The 22482-nt window shown below is 37.3% G+C and overlaps 1 protein-coding gene across 3 annotated transcripts in view; it reads right to left on the bottom strand.

The window, feature by feature from the left end:
- Window positions 1–20814, bottom strand: part of PLSCR1 (phospholipid scramblase 1) — a 28019-nt gene extending 7205 nt beyond the window's left edge. The window contains exons 1-6 of one of the 3 annotated variants that reach the window (XM_038002747.2): window positions 20445–20814; window positions 12481–12506; window positions 10455–10612; window positions 9395–9475; window positions 4955–5157; window positions 1615–1657 (exon numbers count right to left, since the gene is read on the bottom strand). In XM_038002747.2, the coding sequence (XP_037858675.1) occupies window positions 1615–1657; window positions 4955–5157; window positions 9395–9467 (319 nt within the window). In that variant the 5' untranslated portion in view covers window positions 9468–9475; window positions 10455–10612; window positions 12481–12506; window positions 20445–20814. Of the gene's footprint in view, window positions 1–1614; window positions 1658–4954; window positions 5158–9394; window positions 9476–10454; window positions 10613–12480; window positions 12507–15338; window positions 15415–20444 lie in introns of all 3 variants that reach the window. The other 2 variants (XM_038002746.2, XM_008008809.3) reach the window with 2 other exon arrangements.
- Window positions 20815–22482: the final 1668 nt, after the last annotated feature.

Below are 22482 nucleotides of genomic sequence, written 5' to 3'. Positions count from 1 at the left end.
AGACGCTGAGTCAGAGAAAGATGGCCTTCACAAGTCTTAGCACCATGAATGCCTTTAAGAGTCCTTGGTGGGACACAGACAGACCCTGTACTCTGCATTTATAACCACCACTTCTGATATCAACATTTGAAATAGTCAAATGTTTAATGAGAAAAAAGTTAAGCTGATTTTGAGAGGGCATTTATTATCTAATTAATTGTTTCATTAAGTAGCTTAATCTCAAAAATCTCCAGCTTATTTGTAAAACAACATTGTTTTACATAACCTTTAAGTTTCTTTTCATTTACTTAAAAATACAAATTGTTTATGTCTTTATTGTCTTCTGTGTTTTGAACTGAGAAAAAAAGTAAGTGCCTATTTTATGCTCAGATTCTAAAAAACTGAGTAATCTTCGTCTTTTTTATATCACTCATGAAAAAATAACATAGACTTTCAATTTTGGAGAAAAAGAAACAAAAAAACCTTGAGACATTTCTTTTTTGAAAAATAAGCATAATTAAAAACTATTAGATTTGGAACTTTCTATTTCATAATTAACACATTATTTAACAATATCTATAAAGCCCATAAACCTACAAAAAAAGATAAATAGTGTGCTGTGTAATGTTTGGTTATATGTCTGTTTGGATTTTATAGCCTTATTAATATATACTATAAAACATAAAAAATTCAGAATACAAAGCTGTCTTCCAGAGAAAGCTTTGTTTACATACACTAAAAAAAATCAAGTAAATTATAAATATCTAATATTGTGCTTTATAAATAACTTCAATGTAATAGATGACAATCGTATATTTTAGCCAGATCCATTATTTTGCTTATACAATCCATGTTCTAATTTTTACCAGTGGAAAGAAACTTTGGAGACAGGTGAAAATGAATTTAACAGACATATTCCTAAAAACTGGCAGAGTTTTTCCTAAACCTTTTATATCTAGAAGGAAAACACTATGGTTCATAAATCTACCCGGGGTCTTCTTTCCCTGGCAGTCATTATAAAACATTACTGGCTTCCTAAGTTTATTCCTGCACCTAAGGAGCCCTGGACCCAAGGAAATGCCAGGCCATTCAGCAGGAGCAGGAGTGCTCTTCTATGAAGCCAAGCCTGCAGGCTAGTTGGTCAGCATCCTCCAACACTGCAGTGTCCTGCATCCAACCTGGTATACAAAGGTTTTATAGCATTCATCTTAACTCCCAAGAGAAACTGTGGGCACCAATGATAATTTTCCCAAACTTCCTCATCCGAATAAAAAAGATAACTTACTTTAGAATGTGGCTCTGTGCCATTCTTAAGCTGATCACAATTACGGAGAAAATAGCTTAAGTGGCAGAAGTCAGATAAAAAGTGATGTATGAAGAGAGGAGCAAAATAAGGGTTTTGATTATTTTTCTTCTAAGTTAGTGTCAATATCCTGAGGGCAGGTGCCCAACATAATAGCATTTTACCTTTTGATTCCTAAATTTTAGAAACGAATTGCTGATGTTTATTACTGTAAATAACCGGCTTAACTGTCCCATATAAGTGAGAGTGTTATATTTGTAGAGGTTGATGTGCCTTTGTCTGCATAAACTTCTACTCTGTATAGAAACAGGATTAAAACAATGAATACATACTTTCCAGAAGTTCAATCTGCTGATGAATCAGTATCTGATCTATCTGTCACAGGAAAAAAAAAATAAGTGGTAAGTATATGTCAAATGAAGGTTTTTATAAGCTAACCAAATTAAAATTCATGTATTTATATTTTTTAAAGTACATGTAATCAGTTATCAATATTTAATAGCTTATATTACTTTTTAGTATAAAACTGAAGTTAATATTTTTAATTAATAAAAGATTTATTGTGTTCATTATTAATGTGGAAAAATTCAAGTCAAATAAAATTGATTTACACTGGAGTATCTTTAACAATTAGTAAATTGAGGTGGCTCATGCCTGTAATTCCAGCATTTTGGGAGGCCAAAGTGGGCAGATCACGAGGTCAGGAGATCGAGACCATCCTGGCTGACATGGTGAAACCCTGTCTCTATTAAAAATACAAAAAATGAGCTGGGTGTGGTGGCAGGCGTCTGTAGTCCCAGCTACATGGGAGGCTCAAGCAGGAGAATCACTTGAACCCAGGAGGCAGAGGTTGCAGTGAGTCGAGATTGTGCTACTGCACTCTAGCCTGGGCAATAAGAGCGAGACTTCGTCTCAATACATACATACATACATACATACATACATACATACATACATAGATATAAATGGCCAGTAAGTTTATGAAAAAACGCTCAACATCACTAATCACCAGAGAAATGAAATCCAAACCACAATGAGATATTATCTTTGTCTAGTTAAAATGACTATTATCAAAAAGACAAAAACATAACAAATAATGGTAAAAATGTGGAGAAGGGGAAATCTGTTGGTGGGAAAGTAAATTAGAGCAGCCATTATGGAGAACAGTGAAGAGGTTCCTCAAAAACTAAAATTACAGCCACCATATGATTCAGCAATCCCACTACTGTTTTTTTTTAAACAGTATTTTTTCAAATTTTTCGAAATTTTCAGAACAAAAATTTTAAAGGACAGGAAATCAATATGTCAAAGAGGTATCTGCAATCTCATGCTTATTGCAGCATTAATAGTCAACATATAGAATCAACCTAAGTGTTCAATAGATAAATGAATAAAGAAAAATTCATTCTTGATACACACAATGGAATAAAACTCAGCCATAAAAACGAATGAAATCCTATCACTGGCAGCAACATGGGTGAGCCTAAGGGACATATTATTATTATTATTATTATTATTATTTATTTATTTATTTATTTTTTTGAGACGGAGTCTCGCTCTGTCCCCCGGGCTGGAGTACAGCGGCCGGATCTCAGCTCACTGCAAGCTCCGCCTCCCGGGTTCACGCCATTCTCCTGCCTCAGCCTCCCGAGTAGCTGGGACTGCAGGCGCCCGCCACCACGCCTGGCTAGTTTTTTGTACTTTTTAGTAGAGACGGGGTTTCACCCGGTTAGCCAGGATGGTCTCGATCTACTGACCTCGTGATCCGCCCGTCCCGGCCTCCCAAAGTGCTGGGATTACAGGCTTGAGCCACCGCGCCCGGCCAGGGACGTATTATGTTAAGTGAAATAAGCCAGGCACGGAAAGAAAAATACTGAATGTTCTCACTCATAAGTGGAAGCTTAAAAAAATTGATTTCTTAGAAGTAGAGAATAGAGGCTGGGCATGGTGGTTCACGCCTGTAATCCCAGCATTTTGGGAGGCCAAGGCAGGCGGATCACAAGGTCAGCAGTTCGAGACCAGCCTGACCAATATGGTGAGACTCCGTCTCTACTAAAAATACAAAAACGAGCTGGGTGTGGTGGGGGGCGCTTGTAGCCCAGGTACTTGGGAGGCTGAGGCAGGAGAATCGCTTGAACCTGGGAGGCGGAGCTTGCAGTGAGCTGTGATGGCACCACTGCACTCCAGCCTGGGCAACAGGGCGAGACTCCATCCAAACAACCAAAAAAAGTAGATAGTAGAATAGTGGTTACTAGAAACTGTGAAGGGTAGAGAGGAGAGGTATAAAGACAAGTTGGTTAATGAATACAAAATTACATTTAGATAGGAGGAATAAATTCTAGTGTTCCACAGTTATGTAGGTTGACTATACTTAACAATTTATTGTATATTTTCAAATAACTAGAAGAGAGGATCTGGAATGTTTTCAACACTAAGAAATGATAAATATTGAAAGTGATAGGTATGCTAACTATTCTCATTTTTCATTACACATAGTAGTACATGGGCATTAAAATGCCAGACTGTACTCTATAAATATGCACAATTATTATGTGTCAAAAACAATTTGAAAAGTAGAAAACAGTCTTCCTTCTAGAGGAGGCTCAAGAAATATTGATAACTTCTTTAGCCATCAAAGAGATTTTTTTACAAGTTTCAAATCTGTATTAAGCATACTTAATATCAGCCTTTGTCATATGTGATAACATCCTTTATGTATTTTATGAGACCCTGATTTTTAAAATATCTATTTCTGTGTATTTCTTGCATAATACAATAATGACCAAAAATTCCTATGATTGTGCCACTTAAGTGCATTGTGGGAAATTAAGTTACTAAAGAGAGTGCAAGAAAGAAGTAATTTATGAAATGAAAACTGGCTGGACACACGGAGTTTCTTGTTTCTATTTGATCTACCTGATTTCTGACACCAAATAAATGTTAAACCTCTTATTGCTGAGATTAATTATAATTCAGTGCAACAAAATCCAGGACTTTTTACTCCTTTATTAATGACATTTATAAAATTGGGTCTTCCAAAGAACAAAAGCAGCATCATAAAAATGCAGTTTTATTAGTTACAATAAAAAGGTGAGTTGTATTACACATAAAATATTAACCCCTTGTTTGGTGCCACTTATTGAAACTCAAAAATAAACTTAATTTAAATTTTATTTCAAATTATAAAGCAATTATTAGTATTGAGATTAAAGAGCACTTTGCTCAGTACCAAAGTTTGGGGATTAAAAAAACAGTCTTAACTCTTTAGGTTCTCACCCCAGAGCGAGCTATATAACTTCTCTGGACCTCAGTTTCTTCTTTTGAAAAATGGAGATAACTGTAGCACCTTATACATCATAGACTTTCTATAAGGATTAAATGAGTTAATACATGTATCAGGCATACAACAAAGACAGGAAAACAGTGTTAATTGAATGTTTGTTACTGGCCATTATCGTAGATTGTATTTAAGATCACAGAAAGTACAATTTTCTAAGGCATTTGTGTTTTGCTTTAAAACTGAACATGACCTAAAAGAATGAGAGTAATCTCTTAGCAGAAAATACAGTTTTGCCATTTCAGACTTTGGTGAATTATTCATTTGTTAATCTGGTTAAGCAAGCTGGAAGCACAGTTCTGTTTTTTATGAGTATTTTGTGTCTTTGAAATTACCTGACTTAAATATTCTAATCCAGGTGGACAGTTTAATGGAGGCGGTGGTGCTGGCATCCATGGTATCCCTGCAGCTCCACCTGGCTGATTATATACTGGCTGATTTGGGACAGGAAAGCCAGCTGGGCCAGGACCTGAATGGCCAGCTGGTGGGGGTGGGTAGCCAACCTGGGGCCCAGGGTAGCCATTATATCCTGGAGGTCCTGAAATACAAACAAGTGAAATGATTTATAACTGCACCAAAAATGGAATCATCAACCATTTTAGGGTTACGCCATCTATCTATAAGTTGACATTTCAGCATAGAAATCTGTATCTATGATGTTTAAGATATGCTTTTATCTTTCTGAGATTTTTCAATGAAATATCTGTGGTTGCACATCCACTTCTATTTTGAGGATAGCAGGCAGTGAATAGCCTTACCCTTACCATTCAAAACTCAGATGGAAAATACGCTTTAATATCTGAGAAAATGAAAGTAAATAACCATGATCTACAGTCACCTACATAAAGATTCTGGCAAGCCTCAAGGGAAACAGACACAGCATTGGTAGAAGGCCCAAAATAATGGCTTTGAGTCAGCATTTCTAGGGCCAAAGTACCTTGTGAAAAATGATAATTCTGAAATTCTAGCAAATAACTTATAATGTATGTATAGAACTGGGGGTAGTTTTGCCCCCTCTCTGCCAGGGATATTTGACAAGATTTGCAGACTCTTTTTGGTCACAACTGGAGGGGAAGATAATACTGCATCTGGTGGGTGGCGGTCAGGGCTACTGCTACACATCTTCAAAGACCCAGAACAGCTCCCTAAAAATGAAGAACTGTCCAGTCCAAAATATTATAGTGCCACTGTTGAAGGTGAAAGTATGTCATTTCTTTCAGTACATTCCAGATACCTGCTTGAGTTAATCCTTTGCATTATGTTTTAATCCATAATGTATTGCTTTCCTAAGTCCTTCTTCATTAAAAGAAAATTTCATTGTAATATTTAGGTTAGAAATTTAAATTTCACAATTTAACATCCTTTGGTCTCTGGAAAATATAATTTGAGAAACAAGGATGGGAAAAAATTGTAAGAGGCAGAGTAGAGGCAGAAATTTAATAAGAGTAAGTGTACTTCATATTCTCTATGAATGTGTGATTACAATGAAGATTTATATGCCTATTTGTATGGTCTACAAAATTCCATAGCAGTGGAATATAATTTCAAAGGACTGAGTTTCTCAATATTTTAACATTAAAGCCTATGCAAAATGCAATACTTAGAATAGGAAATTTATACATTCTTTTAAATGGAACATTTATACAAAATTCATTTGCCTTTAAAAAATAAGGCTTAGAAAAACAGATTAAACCTCACAATAATGCATCATATAGTTTTTATAATTTATTCCTTTATGATGAATGAATATTTACAAATGATCCATAATGTGACTGGCTGTGTTGTAGAATATGAGGACACAAATCTCAAGGAGGCATCCTGCTATCAGAGAGCTTACAGTCAACTTCTGAGAGAAAGAAAACACATTTAGAACGAAAAAAATTCATATGGATGTGATGGAGAGAATGTATGTCAGGGAGGGCAGGGCATGAGGCAGTCACTTTAGGTAAATATAATTTCCATCAAGGTCTAAAAGATGAGGAAAGCTTTATATGAAGACCTAGTGAGAAATGCTTCAGGAGGAAAGAAAGGCAAATAGAATACCTCTGACTTTGTAATGAATCTGACATGCTGTTAGCAAAGCAATAGGAAGCTGTTCATCAAAGGAGGCCTTAGTAAGGAGTCTGGATTTGGTTCCAATTATGATTGGCAAGTACTGGAGGATTCTGAGCAGAAGAATGAGTTCCATGGTCTTATTTATATCTTACAAAATTTTCAGGAGTAGAAAAGTATTAGAATTTACAATGGAAGACACAGATGCAATCCCTGTCCATCATTGTTTAATGAGAGAGACAACTTTATATCCCCACTTATTCTGGGGAGCTATAATACCAGAGTAATTAATTGATTAATTAGAATAAGAGATAAATGCTTTCAAGTAAGAGACCACGGTTTTATGACTAGAGATGCCAAAGGTCGCTATTGAGATGGGAAGAGAAAAAGGGAAGGAGTAGGAACAGCTGCCCTGAGGGGTCACCTTTATGCTGAGATCTGAAGGATGCACAGGAGTTCAGGAGGCCAGAGTCATAGAAAGAACATTTCAGAGCAAAGTCCTGGGACAGTAACTAACACAGGCCTTTAAAAATCTGAAAAATAGCCAGTCTAGCTGAATAGCAGCAAGCCAGGCTCAAGAGGAGGTTAAAGAGAGCATGGAAAAGGCCATCCTGGGTTTAGTGTTAGCCTTTATCCTGAAAGTAACAGGACACTAATAAAATAGGGGTTATACACTCTCTGTAATATGAGCAGATTTACATTTTTAAAGATCACTGGCGTCAGCACAGAAACCAGACCATAGGCAGACCAGTGGGTATGTAGAGATGTGATTTAATTTCTTACATTTTTAACATTATCATAATTTTCCCCAGACTCTGAAAATATGATTGATTACTCATCAAATGAATGAATTAAGCATAAAGAATTACCTGAAATTTGAACACTAGTATCATTTATGTAAAGACTACTTGATTTAAAATATTTTAAATATGTTAGCAAATACTTGTCATTTCTTATTTGCAAGCATTGTGCTCAGTGTTTTACGTATATTCTCATTTACTCTACAAAGCAACCTACATTGATAATATCACCCTCATTTATAGATAGGAACACTGAGGCTTCGAGGTACTGCAACTTGTTTAAGACTACCACATAACTATCAGTAAAGAAGGCAGAACCTAGTTTACCAGCACATTTACCTATACAAATTTTTATTTTAAAAAAGTAGGCAGAACCTGAAGCCTGATCCAAACTCCCTATGCCTCAGCTTTCTCACATACACAATGGGGATAACTAACAGTATTTACCTCATAAGAGTATTCTGAGAATTAAATGTGTTAATCCACATTAATTCCACATTTAAAACAATGACTAAAGCATGGTAAGCTCTCAATTTTAAATTATCCTTACTGTTAGCATCATTGTTATCTTAAGACTTGTGCTATATGTAATCCTGGACTTGAGAAACAAAATAAAGCTGTAGAGTGATATATATATATCAGCAAACTCTCAAGTCTGATTATATCTGAACTGTATTATTTATGTATATCCACTTTTAATTTAGTGATAGGGTGGATTACATAATTTTCTTAAGTGCCTTGGATGACTATTATAGACTTACTAATGATTTTCCAAACAGCAACCCTGTAAGAATTTAGAGCAGAGGTTCTCAACCCTGGCTTCAGATTAAAATGACTTCGGGTGTTAAAAGATTACTATTCCTTGAGTCCCACCACCAGAAGCTATGATTTAATTTTTCTGGAATAGTGCCTTGGCACTACTATTTTGAAGTGGTTCTGGGTGATGATACTTCAGTGCAGGCATGGTTGCCATGAGCCACCACCTGAGAGACTTTGAGCTTATCTAGCTCATATTCTTTTAGTTGCAAACATCTGGATGAGATCCGGGACCGCAGGGAGGTTTCTTGCTAGGCAATTAAACATGACATTCAGCTCCTAAGCACATTTGCTTACTCAGGGAAGAGCACACAATGGGTACATCCTTCTATCCAACCCACATTCCCTTTGATCCTAAATCCCCAGGATGCTCTTTCAAGATCTGGGTAGCCTGCCTGCTTGTAAATCTGGACATGCCATGGCCTTTGCTATTTTTAAAGTTCTAGTAGTTTGGATAACTGCATTTGCCTAAATGAAAATCTCTGAATTCTTTCAGGCATTGGTTGAAAAGAAAAAATGTACTCAATTACATACATAGTCAAATGACTCAAATATTTTTCTTAGAAATACAGGGCTGAATCAGTATATATACAAAAATAAAGCTTTCATATATATTATAAAATTAAAATGAGAATTATTCCCAGGTAACTGAATTTCTATTACTTCCAGTTTTAAGCAGTCTTACCATTTTGATGTGACTCTCACTGAACACATGCCAAGCTACTACATGACTCAATTTATCAGAAATAAATTTCCTAAATGTGATTAAATGATCATAATTTTCAGAACAGATGGAGGATCAATAAAATATTTTACTTAACATTTGTGTTTTGGGATGTGCAGTCTTGTATTTCATTTGCTAAATTTAAACCTAATGCTGTTTTTACTAGCTTTCTTTATACCTTTACTGTCCTCTATAAATAAAAATTACTTCTATGGAAAATATATAGCGAAATAAAAATAATCAAGAACTACGCTGCCAAAATTTCATTAATATAGTTTTAAAAAAAGAACAACTAAAATAAAAACAAATGCACAATTCTCTCTCTCTCTCAAGAGAGAGAGACTGAGTAACTTTCATTTTTCTTCTTTAATCAACTACTTTACCTTGGAATGCTGTCGGTGGATACTGAGGAGGATACCCAGCTGGCAAGTTTGTTTCAGGGTGAGAAGCATTCATCTGTGTGTCTGCAATTCAAAGAGAGGTAAATAGATGTCTGACTAAATAAAATATATATTAGAAAGAAACAATGTATTGTACTTAGATAATTGTCACTTGTGTGGTCTTATGCTATATTGAAATAGGGGAACTAAAATTTTCACTTAACATCAGCTATGCCTATTATCAGAGCTAATTTGCGATTAGCAAATTTGTTTCAAACAAATTTTCCTTTAGATAAAATGAGACAGCTAAGTTACTGGGGCTGAATCACCAGTTTTTGAAACATCCCTGATGAATGATCAGTTCCATGTTTTGTTAACAATAAAATAAAGATAGCTTTAAAATTATTACAGACTCCTACGAAGAAAGAGATAAATGAAATTATTGGGATGTGAGGATGGTAGAATTATGGACGATTTTAAAGATATCTATCGTCACTGCTATAAGAATTATTATTTTAAATATTTAAAATAATGAATATACTTCAGTATTTATATATTTTATGCTTACTCTAGAACTACACCAATAAAGTTGAACCATATGAAATTCCCCAAATATGACTGTTTTTGACCCACAAAAGCCATACCATTTAATTATAATACACTAGCATATTAAACTTTGTTATTTGCTAAGAAGGCTTGTGTAACCTTAATATATGCACAAATGGTTCAGCCTCCTAAATATTAATATTCATGCCCATCTAGTCATTCAGTTACTACCACAGTCAGTCTCCAAATATTTACTGAGCATGTCCTGTGTCACCATTGAATTAGGCTCTGTGGCTACAATGGCTCTGCTTTCATACAGCTTAAGGTGTAGTAGACACTACATTTATCTCCTTATCTGTTTCCCTATGAATTACTAACTGTAAATTCAAATTTTTTTTTTAGAATCATGGAGGCATGGCATCAATATGGAAGAACATACAGGTCAAACTTTCACTGTAACACTTTTTTTTGTATGTGTCTCTATTATGAACTTTCAAAGACCACTCAACTTGCTTACCATGTGGTTTTATCAGGAAGATTGGATTGTTTTCCTCACCCCCTGTCCCGGCCTTTCTCCTTCATAAATGGCTTCATCATGACTTCAGCAGAATGCAGTGCATGGTGATTGTGTAAAATCAGGCAAAAAAACCGCTCTCCTTCTTGTTCAAGACTAGCCTGACCAACATAATGAAACCCCATTTCTACTAAAAATGCAAACATTAGCCAGGCATGGTGGCATACGCGTGTAGTCCCAGCAACTCAGGAGGCTGAGGCAGAAGAATCACTTAAACCCGGGAGGCGGAGCTTGCAGTGAGCCGAGATGGTGCCACTGCACTCCAGCCTGGGCGACAGAGACTCCGTCTCAAATAAATAAATAAACAAACAAACACAAAACAACAACAAAAAACATATGAAGGCTTTTCCCTGGACAAACACTGCAACATACCCTGTGATTTCTGAATCATTACAAATCTCTGAAACTCCCCATCATTCCTTCCCATCCATTCTCTTCTATTTCTCAGCATCAAGTGACTGACCTAACTCCCTAGTTCTCTAGCTAATAAGGCCCTGCCTGCAGCCCCTACTCCAAACTTAAGTTGGAAACAACAGCATCAGACTCAGAAGAGATTTCAGGAAAATACTCTCCAAGTGTGAAGTAAAGATCTACCCTTGACAGTTATGTCACATTGTGATACCTCTTAATAAGCAACATTGTTTGAATACTAGAACATAGAACACACACACACATACACATATCCAGGAGCAGACAGACTCAAGAAATCATGAGCTCACAATCTCTGGGCTTTTGGTACCAAAGCAATGATTCTGATTTCAGGCATTCCAGGGGGAATTCATACAAGGAGAATGAGTGAATGGGCAGGTGTTCAAGTAGAACAAAGAGCATGCTAACTATGGTTTCATTTTTGCATTTTTGAAATGCAACTTAAAATGGCTTATAAATAATACAAGTCTATTGCATTGTCTTAAAGATATTTTATTTTTATGTCTACATGTATGTATATATACATATATACACATTTATTCACACACATAAACACATTTTATTTCTATTTAGGCAAATGCATTCATATATACATACAATTATATATACAAAACTAAAAAGTTAAAAGTTGACTATGACCATGACGAGATAAATTTTTGTAAATTCAGTGGAATCAACTTAAAGTTTGTGGCAAATAAAACAGTGTAACTCTGTATCAATTTACATTTAAAAAGCTTTGAGTTTTGTAAGTAAAAAGAAAACCATAAAACTTCACATGGGAAAAGCGAGGAGTCTAGTCCTGGAGATTATTTCATATATCTAATAAGGCTGACACTGTAGCAATAGATAAATATTTTTTTGTTACCTCAACAAAGATGAAAGAGAGAATAAAGAAAAGCATTTCAGAAAAAACAGGATTTAATTTTTGAATTTAATTTTCCCTATGTAGTGGGAATTTTGAACATAATTTTCCCTCTGTAGTGTTGTCCCTCTTCAGAACCTTAGTATCTTAATAAGACAAAGTTTTTATTACTTGCTTGATAAATATCCATCTTACTTAGAATTTTCTTGAGAGAAAAAAAGCCAGAACATAATGACTGGTATTTATTTAAACATATAAACATGTGTCTGTGATAAAATATATGTCGAAGTGTGTATCTGAGGAGTTTATTACAATGAACTGAAATCTTATTATCTGTTAATTAGTATGACTGAATAATCTTTATACATAGAAAATACATAGAGAAAAGAGAATATTGTTCTGGTTTGAATATATGTTACAGAACATATTTCCCAATAAATCTAGCATTTCTTAGCTTTCCAAAAGGTTTTCTTATTTTTAATGAAGAACCTGGTGGTAGTGGTATTATTGTACATCTTCTCTATAGTCGAAATACTGAACTAGACATTGTATTCTGGAGCATAAACAACAGAAAGCAAATTATATACTTTCAGACACTGAATAAAACATTATGACAAATAACAAGTTACCAACAGATTAACATTATAGGGAGGAAAGTAAACATTTAAAATAACTTACTTTGTTTGTCCATGATTAAAACAGTTCTGAAAAAGAAGATCTGATATTAATACACTGTCTACAAGGCCACAAGTCAAATGTTAACAGTTGAAACAGGATACTGTAAAACTACAGTCACACTCATAGGACATTCCTCTTTATTCATCCAGCCCAGCCTTACCTGGTCATTTAAGCCCTTTGTGCTTGACTGCATTCCCCTTGCTGTGTTTCTGAGCAGGAATTTAGAAATTGTTGGTCAGCTCATGATGGTGAACACATTCTAAAGCCTTTTGGGAAGAGGGTCCAGTGAGGCAGAAAGCCATAAAGACACACTATGAGCTAAGACTCCAAATAGTAACCAAGCTAATAACATCAACCTTCACAACTTGCACAATCTAAAGGAAATGCGTGGTTCAGTTCCCAGTCTCTGGACTTGGGCCCCAGGAATGTTCTAGCAGGAAAGCAAAAAATGTTAATTATCAGGTTACACTACTGCAATTTAGGTCTTGTGGACCTGTTCTTTGCAAATTTGAGAAGGCCTGAGACTATTCTGTGCATTCGGAGATTTTTTTTTTTTTTTTTTTTTTACTAGAAAACTCAATCTCAGGAGTCGTCACAGCCATAGCACCTTGACCACCCAAGTGAAACGTTGTACTCGGTATTTATACAGAAACTTAAATAGCAGCAAACATTCTACCTAGTATTTCTGGCTTCCAGTGCCTTGATCCGATTCTAGTTTTACCCAGTACTATCCAGTCACTACTTTTTCCATCTCCTGTAGATCCTGATGCCCTTCATCCCTTTTAGCAACAATGCATTCGGCAAAACTCTGTTACCCAACATTTCTATCTTGGACCCATGCACATTAACACAAACTGCCCTTCCCCTTCCCAGGCCCACTCCTGTGCTGGCTACCCTTTAACTAAATTCTCTTACTGTGCAATCCTAAGTGGTTAGTAAGTCAACCGATCCCTTTACATGCTCAACTAAAATCTAGAATTCCTGAGAAGAAACCACCTTCCTCCTTGCTGTTTCAGAATTATTTTTTGGCCAGGTGTGGTGGCTCTTGCCTATAATGCCAGTATTTTGGGAAGTTGAGGCAGGAGGATCACTTGAGTCCAGAAGTTTAAGACCAGCCTGGGCAACATGGAGAGACATTGTCTCTACTAAAAAAAAATGAGCCAAGCATGGTGGCCTGTGCCTGTAGTCCCAACTACTCAGGAGGTTGAGGTGGGAGGACTGCTTGAGCCTGGGATATTCAGGCTGTAATGAAGTATGATGACTTCCCTGCATTCCAGCCCGGGTGACAGAGCAAGACTGTGTTTTAAAATAAAAGTTTTTGTTTTGTTTTTATTATTGCCAGCATTAAGCACAAAATTTTATAATCAACTTAAAGTCTTAAGAACATTCCAATTATAGTCACCTCTTAATTACACATGCTCAAGATGTTGAGCAATGGCTGAATAATTCAAAATGGGTTTATGTGGTCCTGAAATAAGTCAAAAGATGTGTTTGTGTTACTGATTTAACTTCCCAGATTTTCTTAGGGCAACAGGAATCCCAGTTTGCATTAACCAGTCAGAAATTAATGCTGCAGACCTCATCAAGCCAGAAAGGTAGAAATATTAAAATTTATACTTTTTTTGCCATTAATCTATAAGGTGAACAATAAGCTAATAAACACATGTAACCAAAGTAGACTGAAAGTTTTGAAGACATTTGTGTTTTAGATTCCATCATAGGAAGAACTGTATAAAGAAGACTAAATTCATACATATAAGAGGACATGATTTTTGTCAACCTCACATTTCTACCATCAAAGACTATACTTCAAAATGCCAATTTTCTTAAAATATGCTAAGAGTACTTTAACAGATATATCAGAAAAGATGAATAATTCCGGATTAGAAATAGGTAGTCCCCTCTAATTAATATACTGGACTACACATCTCTAAAATCTTTACCTGCCTCTTACTTCTTATAGCATACCTCTCTTGATAACATGCTTAACTTAAAAAAAAAAAAAAAAAAAAAAAAAAAGTTCTATGGCCTTTAACCAATTTTAACAGAAATTTTAAGAAACTAGTGTTTCAGTTATTCTCACTTTCCCTACAATGTCAGAAAAGCACTAAATAATGTCTAAGGGCAAATCCTAAATAAAATGTACGAGAAGAAACATAGGCAAGTTTTTATTTATTTATTTATTTATTTATTTATTTATTGGCAAACAGACTACTCAACTGAAAAAAATTCATAGTTCTGGACTGCAGATCTATATATCTGAAATAAAAAAATTTTATCATAATTTTAAAAATAATTTTTCTTAGCATTTAGTTTGTTTTAGGCTTTCAAGTCCCATGCAAACCAGAAATAAAGGATGTGCTGCAAAGATAGGGAATTTATAAACCCACACTATGTATTCTGGTAAACAGTGGTCCCCAACCTTTTTTGGCACCAGGGACCAGTTTTGTGGAAGACATGGACCGGTGGAGTTGGGGATGATGTGGGGATGATTCAAGTGCATTGCATTTATTGTGCACTTCATTTCTATTATTATTATATTGTAATATATAACAAAAGAATTATACAATTCATTATAAGGTAGAATCAGCAGGAGCCTTGGGCTTGTTTTCCTGCAACTAGACAGTCCCATGTGGGGGTGATGGGAGACAGTGACCAATCATCAGGCATTAGATTCTCAAAAGGAGAGCATAACCTAGATCCCTCACACAAGCAGTTCACGATAGGGTTCTTGCTCCTATGAGAATCTAATGCTGCTGTGGATCTGACAGGAGGTGGAGCTCAGGCAGTAATGTATGCGAGCAATGGGGAGCAGCTGTCAATACAGATGAAACTTTGCTCACTCACCAGCTGCTTACCTGCTGCTGTGCAAGCCCAATTCCTAACAGGCCATGGACTGGTACTAGTTGGTGATCCAGGGGTTGGGGAGCCCAGCTGTTAAAAATAGGTGGAGGATCTTAAGCAGGAAATTTCAAGTCCTTGCCAAATGAGTACCAACCAATTATTATATTGTCATATAATATAATAATTATGTAATAAAATACCAACACATGGTATTTGCCTTTCACAAGGTCAGAGATGATTCTCTTCTTGCACAGAAATACAGGAAGGGAAAAGAAGCAGATTTCAAAACAATGACAATTTCTTCATATTGGCTCTTTCTTCCCACTTGGTTACATTGTTCTTCATCTTAAAAGGTAAGTTAGTAAGGATGAGACCTACTGGCAAAACTAGTGTAGAATAAAATCTGGGTCTTTGCTTTACTATAGGTTTTAGAATTTTAGCATTTACGTAATACCTAAAGCATTGGAAAAAGTATATAATAAGCTCTGGTGCAAAATGTTAAGTGTTCCTTGTACCTACACATGTGCCAAGTAGATAAAGCACTGTGTGCCAGGTCATTAAAGTCATCCACTATGTGGATGCCTACATTCTTGTTTGCTGTTATAATGATCGTTTGGGTTTTTCTCAAGGTTAATGTGTCTATTACAAGATACATGTCACTTAGTTTGGGGAATAACTGGGTGTGCCCTGAATAAATTAATTAATGAGTTAATTAATTTAGCATGATAATTCATCAATAATGGCTTCTACCACATTTATTTTGTTTTTAATTTCAAAAATACTTCAGAGAAAGAGAAAATCTTTATGCTATACCAAAAAGTGCATTAAAGTTATGTTGTATATTGTACCATTGGAATAATAATTACTCCACGATGAACACAGAACTTCAAATATAATCTGATTTTTTTCTAACTCTGTTAACTAAGACTTTGGAGGAAACTGAGGCATCATACATTATTTGCATACAAGTACACCTCTGTTAAAACTTTTCTATCAGAAATCCTAAGTTCTCATTGTTTCTCTGGACTATTTGACAACTGTAACCTCTACTACCATGAAGAGGAAGAAGCAGCACAGGGGATTTCCAGTTCTGGCTTCACAATTCGTATTACAGTGAAACTCTTTTGACCCATCTCTTGAGGTCCTGAAATTTTTATCTTACTGCTTTCAAAAAGTATTAAGTAAAATCTGGAACCCAAAGGGGAAGCATACTTAATTTTGACAGTTCCTAAAATTTGTTTACCCACACCAGATTTGGATTATTTATTTAAATTTACTTGATAATTGGCTAAGAACAACCTCCTTCCCTCATTCCTGCAAAACAGAGGATAAAGCATTTCACATTCTCTTCAAGTCCCAAGATAGGGATATATGTTTTGAATTATTTTAGCAAAATGCTACTGCTCTGAAAACAATCACAAGAATTCTAGGTCCCTAACTTCCTCCCAATAACTGAGAATATAGATACTAGACGAGAGGGAAGGGAGGAATTTCAAGTAGGCCAGGAGATTACACAGGTAAGTCAGGAATCAAATAACTTTCATGTCATTTGGGTTATGTTTGTATGCAAACTTTGTACATTTAAAAATGTTTAGTTAACATCTAACAAGGAAAAATATTCATCTTTTCAACTCGGGTTTTGGTAAATGTTAAGCTTAGAAAAAACTGATACATTTAAGCAAATGGGTGGGGCAAGCAGGTGGTGAGGCTTTTGAGTATACAGCACATCATACCTGTAAGCTATGGAATGAAACTGAAGTGACTAAGGCTGATTATAAACGCAAAGTATCTTGTAACAAGAAGTCACTCCATAAAAATCCTCTTGCGTATTTTATGCTTAACAAACAAAATAAATATGCTTAAAACCAGTTTAGGATAGCCTTTTATAGCATTTTATAGTACACCTTGAATAAAAATGTAGATGATACATCAACTAGGACCAAGTGAGATGGTAGTGATCAAGTGTTCTACAAAACTAAAAAGTAAAAAAAAGAGACAAAGGAAACAAATATTGAATCAGTTACTGTCATTTGATTGCTTTACTGCTCTGAAAAGCCTTTCCTGACAACCCAGAGCTCCCTCACAAATTTGAGTTGTTTCCTTTCCTCCTAATAAATGGTGAAACTAAACTCATAGAAATAAAAGTGACTTTAATAAATGTGATACAGCTCGCTAACTAGCTGAATTAAGATGATCAATAATTCATATTCTTTGCACCGATGTCTCTAATTCACTGAAAAAAGGAAGACTGACACCCTTCAGTGAAATTTGTTAAAAGACTCTTTTAAGGTATCTTTCTTATGTAAGACAGAAAAGGCTTGAATTTCAATTTACTCTTGTGCCACTTAGCTTTAACTAGGCCAGGTGCTAAGTTCATGTGCTGGAAACTTAATTTCCAATGCAACTGTGTTGGGAGGTGGGGCCTAATAAAAGATGATTAGTTCATAAGCACTCTACCTTCATGAATAGATTAATGTTGTTATCTTGGGAGTGGGTTAATTATTGCCAGAGTAGTCTTGTCAAGTTCCACTCTCTCTTGCTGTCTTGCCCTTCCACTTTCCACCATGGGATGATGCAGTAAGAAGACCCTCACTAGATGCTGGTGCCTCCATACAGTCATGCACCACAACAACAGATCACATATATGATGATGGTCCCGTAAGATTATTTTTACTGTACCCTTTCTATGTTTAGATACATAAATACTTGACATTGTATTATACTTGCCTACCGTATTCAGCACAGTGACATGCTATACAGGTTTCTAGCCTAGGAGCAATACCTTATTCCACACAGTCTAGCTCTAGTAGGCTATCTGCCATCTCACTGGTCATTCCTTTGCTTGAATGAGCCAAGTTCCCCCCAGTCCAGGACTTCTACCTGTGAAGTTCCCTCTGTCTATAATGCCCTCCCCCACTCCACACACACACACACACACACACACACACGTCTATAGACTAATTGATTTGAGACTTCCTTCAGCTCTCAATCTGACTCTCCTCAACACCCCCCACCCCACCACCCCAGCCTAAATAGAAGGCTGGCTATACCATCCAGGATTGTGTAAGTAAATTCTACGATGTTCTCACAACCACCAAATTGCCTCATGATGCATTTCTCAGAATGTATTCCTGTCTTTAAGCAACACATGATTATGTTGGACTTCCTAGCCTCCAGAACTGTAAGAAATAAATTTCTGTCCTTTATCAATTACGAAGTCTCAGGTATTCTGTTACAGCAGCAGACAACATATGGAGACATCATTTTTTTCTAATGACTTATTAAAAGAACATATGGAAAACTGAAGAGTGCAACTGTTAGTTCTGATTAACTAAAAAGTGTGTTGGCTTTTTAATTTAGCACTATTCAGGGTAGTGCTATAGAGTGTGTATATACACAGATACACATATATACATATAAAAATACTTCCTATATAAATATTCACTAAATATAAAGCTGGTGTGGTTTTTAAGGAATTAATTGAAGGCATAGAGCATGCAAAGCACTATACCAGGCACTAGAGCACAATAGTCCTAGACACTAGGGAGACAGACAATTAAGAATGAAATAGATTATTATAAACACTCTAAGTGCTATAAATAAAATTAATGTTGCTACAAGAAAGGGTTACGGGACACTAACTTAAACAGTGGTAGGGGGTTTAAGAAAAGTCAGACTGGGAGCTGAAGGAAGTCTCAAATCAACTAGTCTACGGAGGTATGGTGGGTGGGGTGTTGGAGGGCATTATAGAGAGAGGGAACTTCACAGATAGAATTCCTGAGCTGGAGGAACTTGCCTCATTCAAGGAAAGGAAGACCAGTGAGGTTACAGAGCAGAAGAGAGTGACATTCTTAGAGATGAAGATGGAGAGGTACATAAGCGTCTGCTCACACACATTTGATGTCTCTCCACCTGTCCTCTAAGCTCCTTTACAGATCTAAAGGCACTTTGATTTATAAACCGGCTATTTTACATGCCACTTTGCTATCCTACTGCAGAAATCCACTCATTTCCCTTCATATGTCTTTTTCATTTCCCTGCATTTTCTCGTTGTTCAAAGCCCTACTATGGTTGTAAACAGGGTGGCATTAAGAGAAAGTTTGGCTCTTAGGAAAAGTTCAAGAAAGGAGGCCCCAAACTGCCTGATACGTTTAAGTGTCACTTGTAGTAACCATGTATCTCAATGTGATAAGCCAGAAAAACCAAAGACTGCCCGTTCCTGGAACTGGGAAGTGGCCATGGCAAGACGTCCAGAAATAACAGTGAATGAATGAAACCACATGGGAACCAGAGAGTCAGTTTGGAGAAGCAGAGACTTTGTCAAATATTTAAAATAATAAAAGCTAACTTTCACTGAGTACTTTCTGTAGTGCCAGGCACTGCTCTAAGAACTTTACATTAACACATATAATTCTCTGTAGCTCTTTTAATAGTTACACAATTTCAGAGATGAGGCAATGGAAAGAACATATATTAAGAAAGTGGCTGACAATCCACAGATGTGAAGCAGTAGAGGCCAAATTTAAAGTCGGGGAGCCTGACTGGAGCTAATGGTCTTAGGAACCGTGCCAGATACCGCCGCTATCTTTTCCAAGCTGGTATTTTAGAGGGTTTAGCATAGATGTGGGCTCCAGGCGGACTTCAGTGAATACTTACTGATAAATGACAGCTTGCAGGCTGTATTAACCGTCTCTTCTAATAGCCCCACTATGCTGGCACATGGTCCTGAGCCCAGCCTCTGCCCAGGATTCAGGGCCGCTCTCTGCCTGTAAAGCAGTGTAGCTAAGGGGAAGCTGAGCTCCGCGAGGCGTTCTCAGGCAGGACACCCCTTTTCATTCGAATGATTCTGGGTGAGCCCAGGTGCCGCTGGGCCGCCTGGGGCCCCTTGCTGTGCATCTGCTCCACTTACAGGGTCCCTTTCAGAGGCCTCTTGCATTTCTGGCCCCAGCCTTCACCCCACATCCTCCACCCCCAGAGCAGCAAACACAACCGACTGGCCCTCGCGCCCGTTCCCCGTAAGTTGGCCCCCACACCTGACCCCGGCCCTGGCCCCAGCGCAGGCTCCGCGCAGTTCTCGCGCCCGAGCCCCCGGGAGGCGGCAGAGAAAGCCGCTCGCGCACCTGTGGCTGCCGCTGTTTCCGCTCCCGAGCGAGCCGAGGTCTAGAGAGCCGGGGTCAGGCGGTGGCTTCCTCTCCTGCGCCTCTAGACTGCCAGGCACGGCTGCTGCGCAACCTTCTCCGAAGTCAGCCGGAAGAGGGTCTGCGAGTAACCCTTGCACCAACACCCGCGGTACTGGTTTCGTTTCCTGGATCTTACGTACACAAGGCGGTTTCCTTTTCCTGGTTCCCGCGTTGGCGCCGGGGGACCCGCGGGACTATTGCAGGACGAAGAAGCTGGAGGAGGGACTGCACCCACCACCAGCTGTGAGGCCCCTCCCCTACCCCCGACTTGCTTTCTTGCTCATTGGAGAGACCCCAGAGACTTTTGTCCGGTGGTTAAGGAGAGGAACTGGGACTCTGTCACTAACTGGAACTGGAAAGTCATCAGCTGGGGAGTGGCCTCCCCCGGGAACTTTCTTTACTCTGACTTTGACCTCCATCCCTCGGAAGCCCGTGGCTTTTCAAGGCGAGGAAGCAGAGGCAGCTTAGACTACAAATGAGGAGGAGTCAAAATTGTTTTTTTTTTATGGTGCCTTTTCTTTCTTGCTGTCTTGCTCTTTCTTTCCTTCTATTAAATTATGTGATATTATTTTTTATTTTTTTAGGCAGTTATTTAAATGTTTTCAAGAGCTCACCTTATTTTTTGATAAATATTGTTCCTTTTTAAACTAAAATAGTTTTTATTGTCTGTATTTAAGTTACGTGTATGACATATCCATCAACTCCTATAATTACACATTTCCCCCCTTGGGGCAAGAACAGCTCTAATTTACTCATTTAGCATAAATCCTGAATACCACGATCATTAACTATAGCCCTCATGTTGTACATTAGGTCTTCCCATTTGTTCATCCTACATGTTTGTAACTTTGAATTCTTTGACCTAAATTTCCCCGTATCTCCTGACCCTACTCCAACCTGGATGACCCTGGATAAACCGGTGGTCCCTAGCCTTTTTGGCACCAGGGACCAGTTTCACGGAAGAGGACGTTTCCATGGACCAGGGTTGGGTTGCAGACGGTTTCAGGATGATTCAAGCATATTATATGTATTATGCACTTTATTTCTATTATTGTTACATTGTAATATATAATGATGCTGTCAGTGCAGACACGTTTGATGACATGGTGGCCTTCAATAATTGCTTCTATGTGTCCTTTGTGTTCATGTTTTCATGGTTTCTGTTTTTTTTTTTTTTTTTTTTTTTTTTTTTAACAAAACAAAACAAAAACTCCAAAGGTTTGTCTTTTAACGCAGGGTGCTTGGTCTCCATGTGGCAAAGCAGTTTTGCAGGTTTCCAGGCTTCATTGGATAGTCGATCATCACATATTATACAAAGCAGGATCGGAGAATGTGAACCACCTGTTGCAGTGAACCTGTAATTTAAGTAGGATTCTTGGCATTTTCCTTTAAATGTGGCTTTCTTTTTGTTAGCAGTTTTAGAGTCTTCTGTTGTCTCATCATTGGGTTTTTCCCCATTTTCAAAGAAGCTGTCCAGTAATGTTTGTTTTTCACTCACTTTGGCTAGGCTTAGCTTGTGGGCTTAGCAAAACTGTGACTAAGACAAGTGCACAGTGTGGGAAAGAGGTGCGGATGGAAGTGGTAAAATAATGGGTGAGCCATACACAGACTAAAATAAGTGTTGGATTCTGACTGAAAGCCTGCCACCAGATGCAGCTGTACAATTGAAGTACATCAATTTTCCACTATAAAGCCTGCCTCCAGACACAGCTTAATTGTCACTTGTCACTTGCCCCTCACTGATAGGGTTTTGATATGAGTCTGCAATCAATGTATTTATTATGGTCTCTGTGCAGTCAAAACTCTCTGCTAATGTTAATCTGTATTTGCAGCTGCTGCCCAGTACTAGCATCACTGTCTGAGCTCCACCTAAGATAACCAGGCATTAGATTCTCATAAGGAATATGCACCTAGATCCCTCACATGTGCAGGTCTGTGGCCTGGGGCTTGCGGACCCCTGCTATAAACCACTGCTGTA

This window comes from Chlorocebus sabaeus, chromosome 15, assembly GCF_047675955.1.
Source record: "Chlorocebus sabaeus isolate Y175 chromosome 15, mChlSab1.0.hap1, whole genome shotgun sequence".
NCBI lineage: Eukaryota > Metazoa > Chordata > Mammalia > Primates > Cercopithecidae > Chlorocebus > Chlorocebus sabaeus.
Note: the sequence above shows the minus strand (reverse complement) of the source record. Positions and strands in the feature narration are given on the sequence as shown.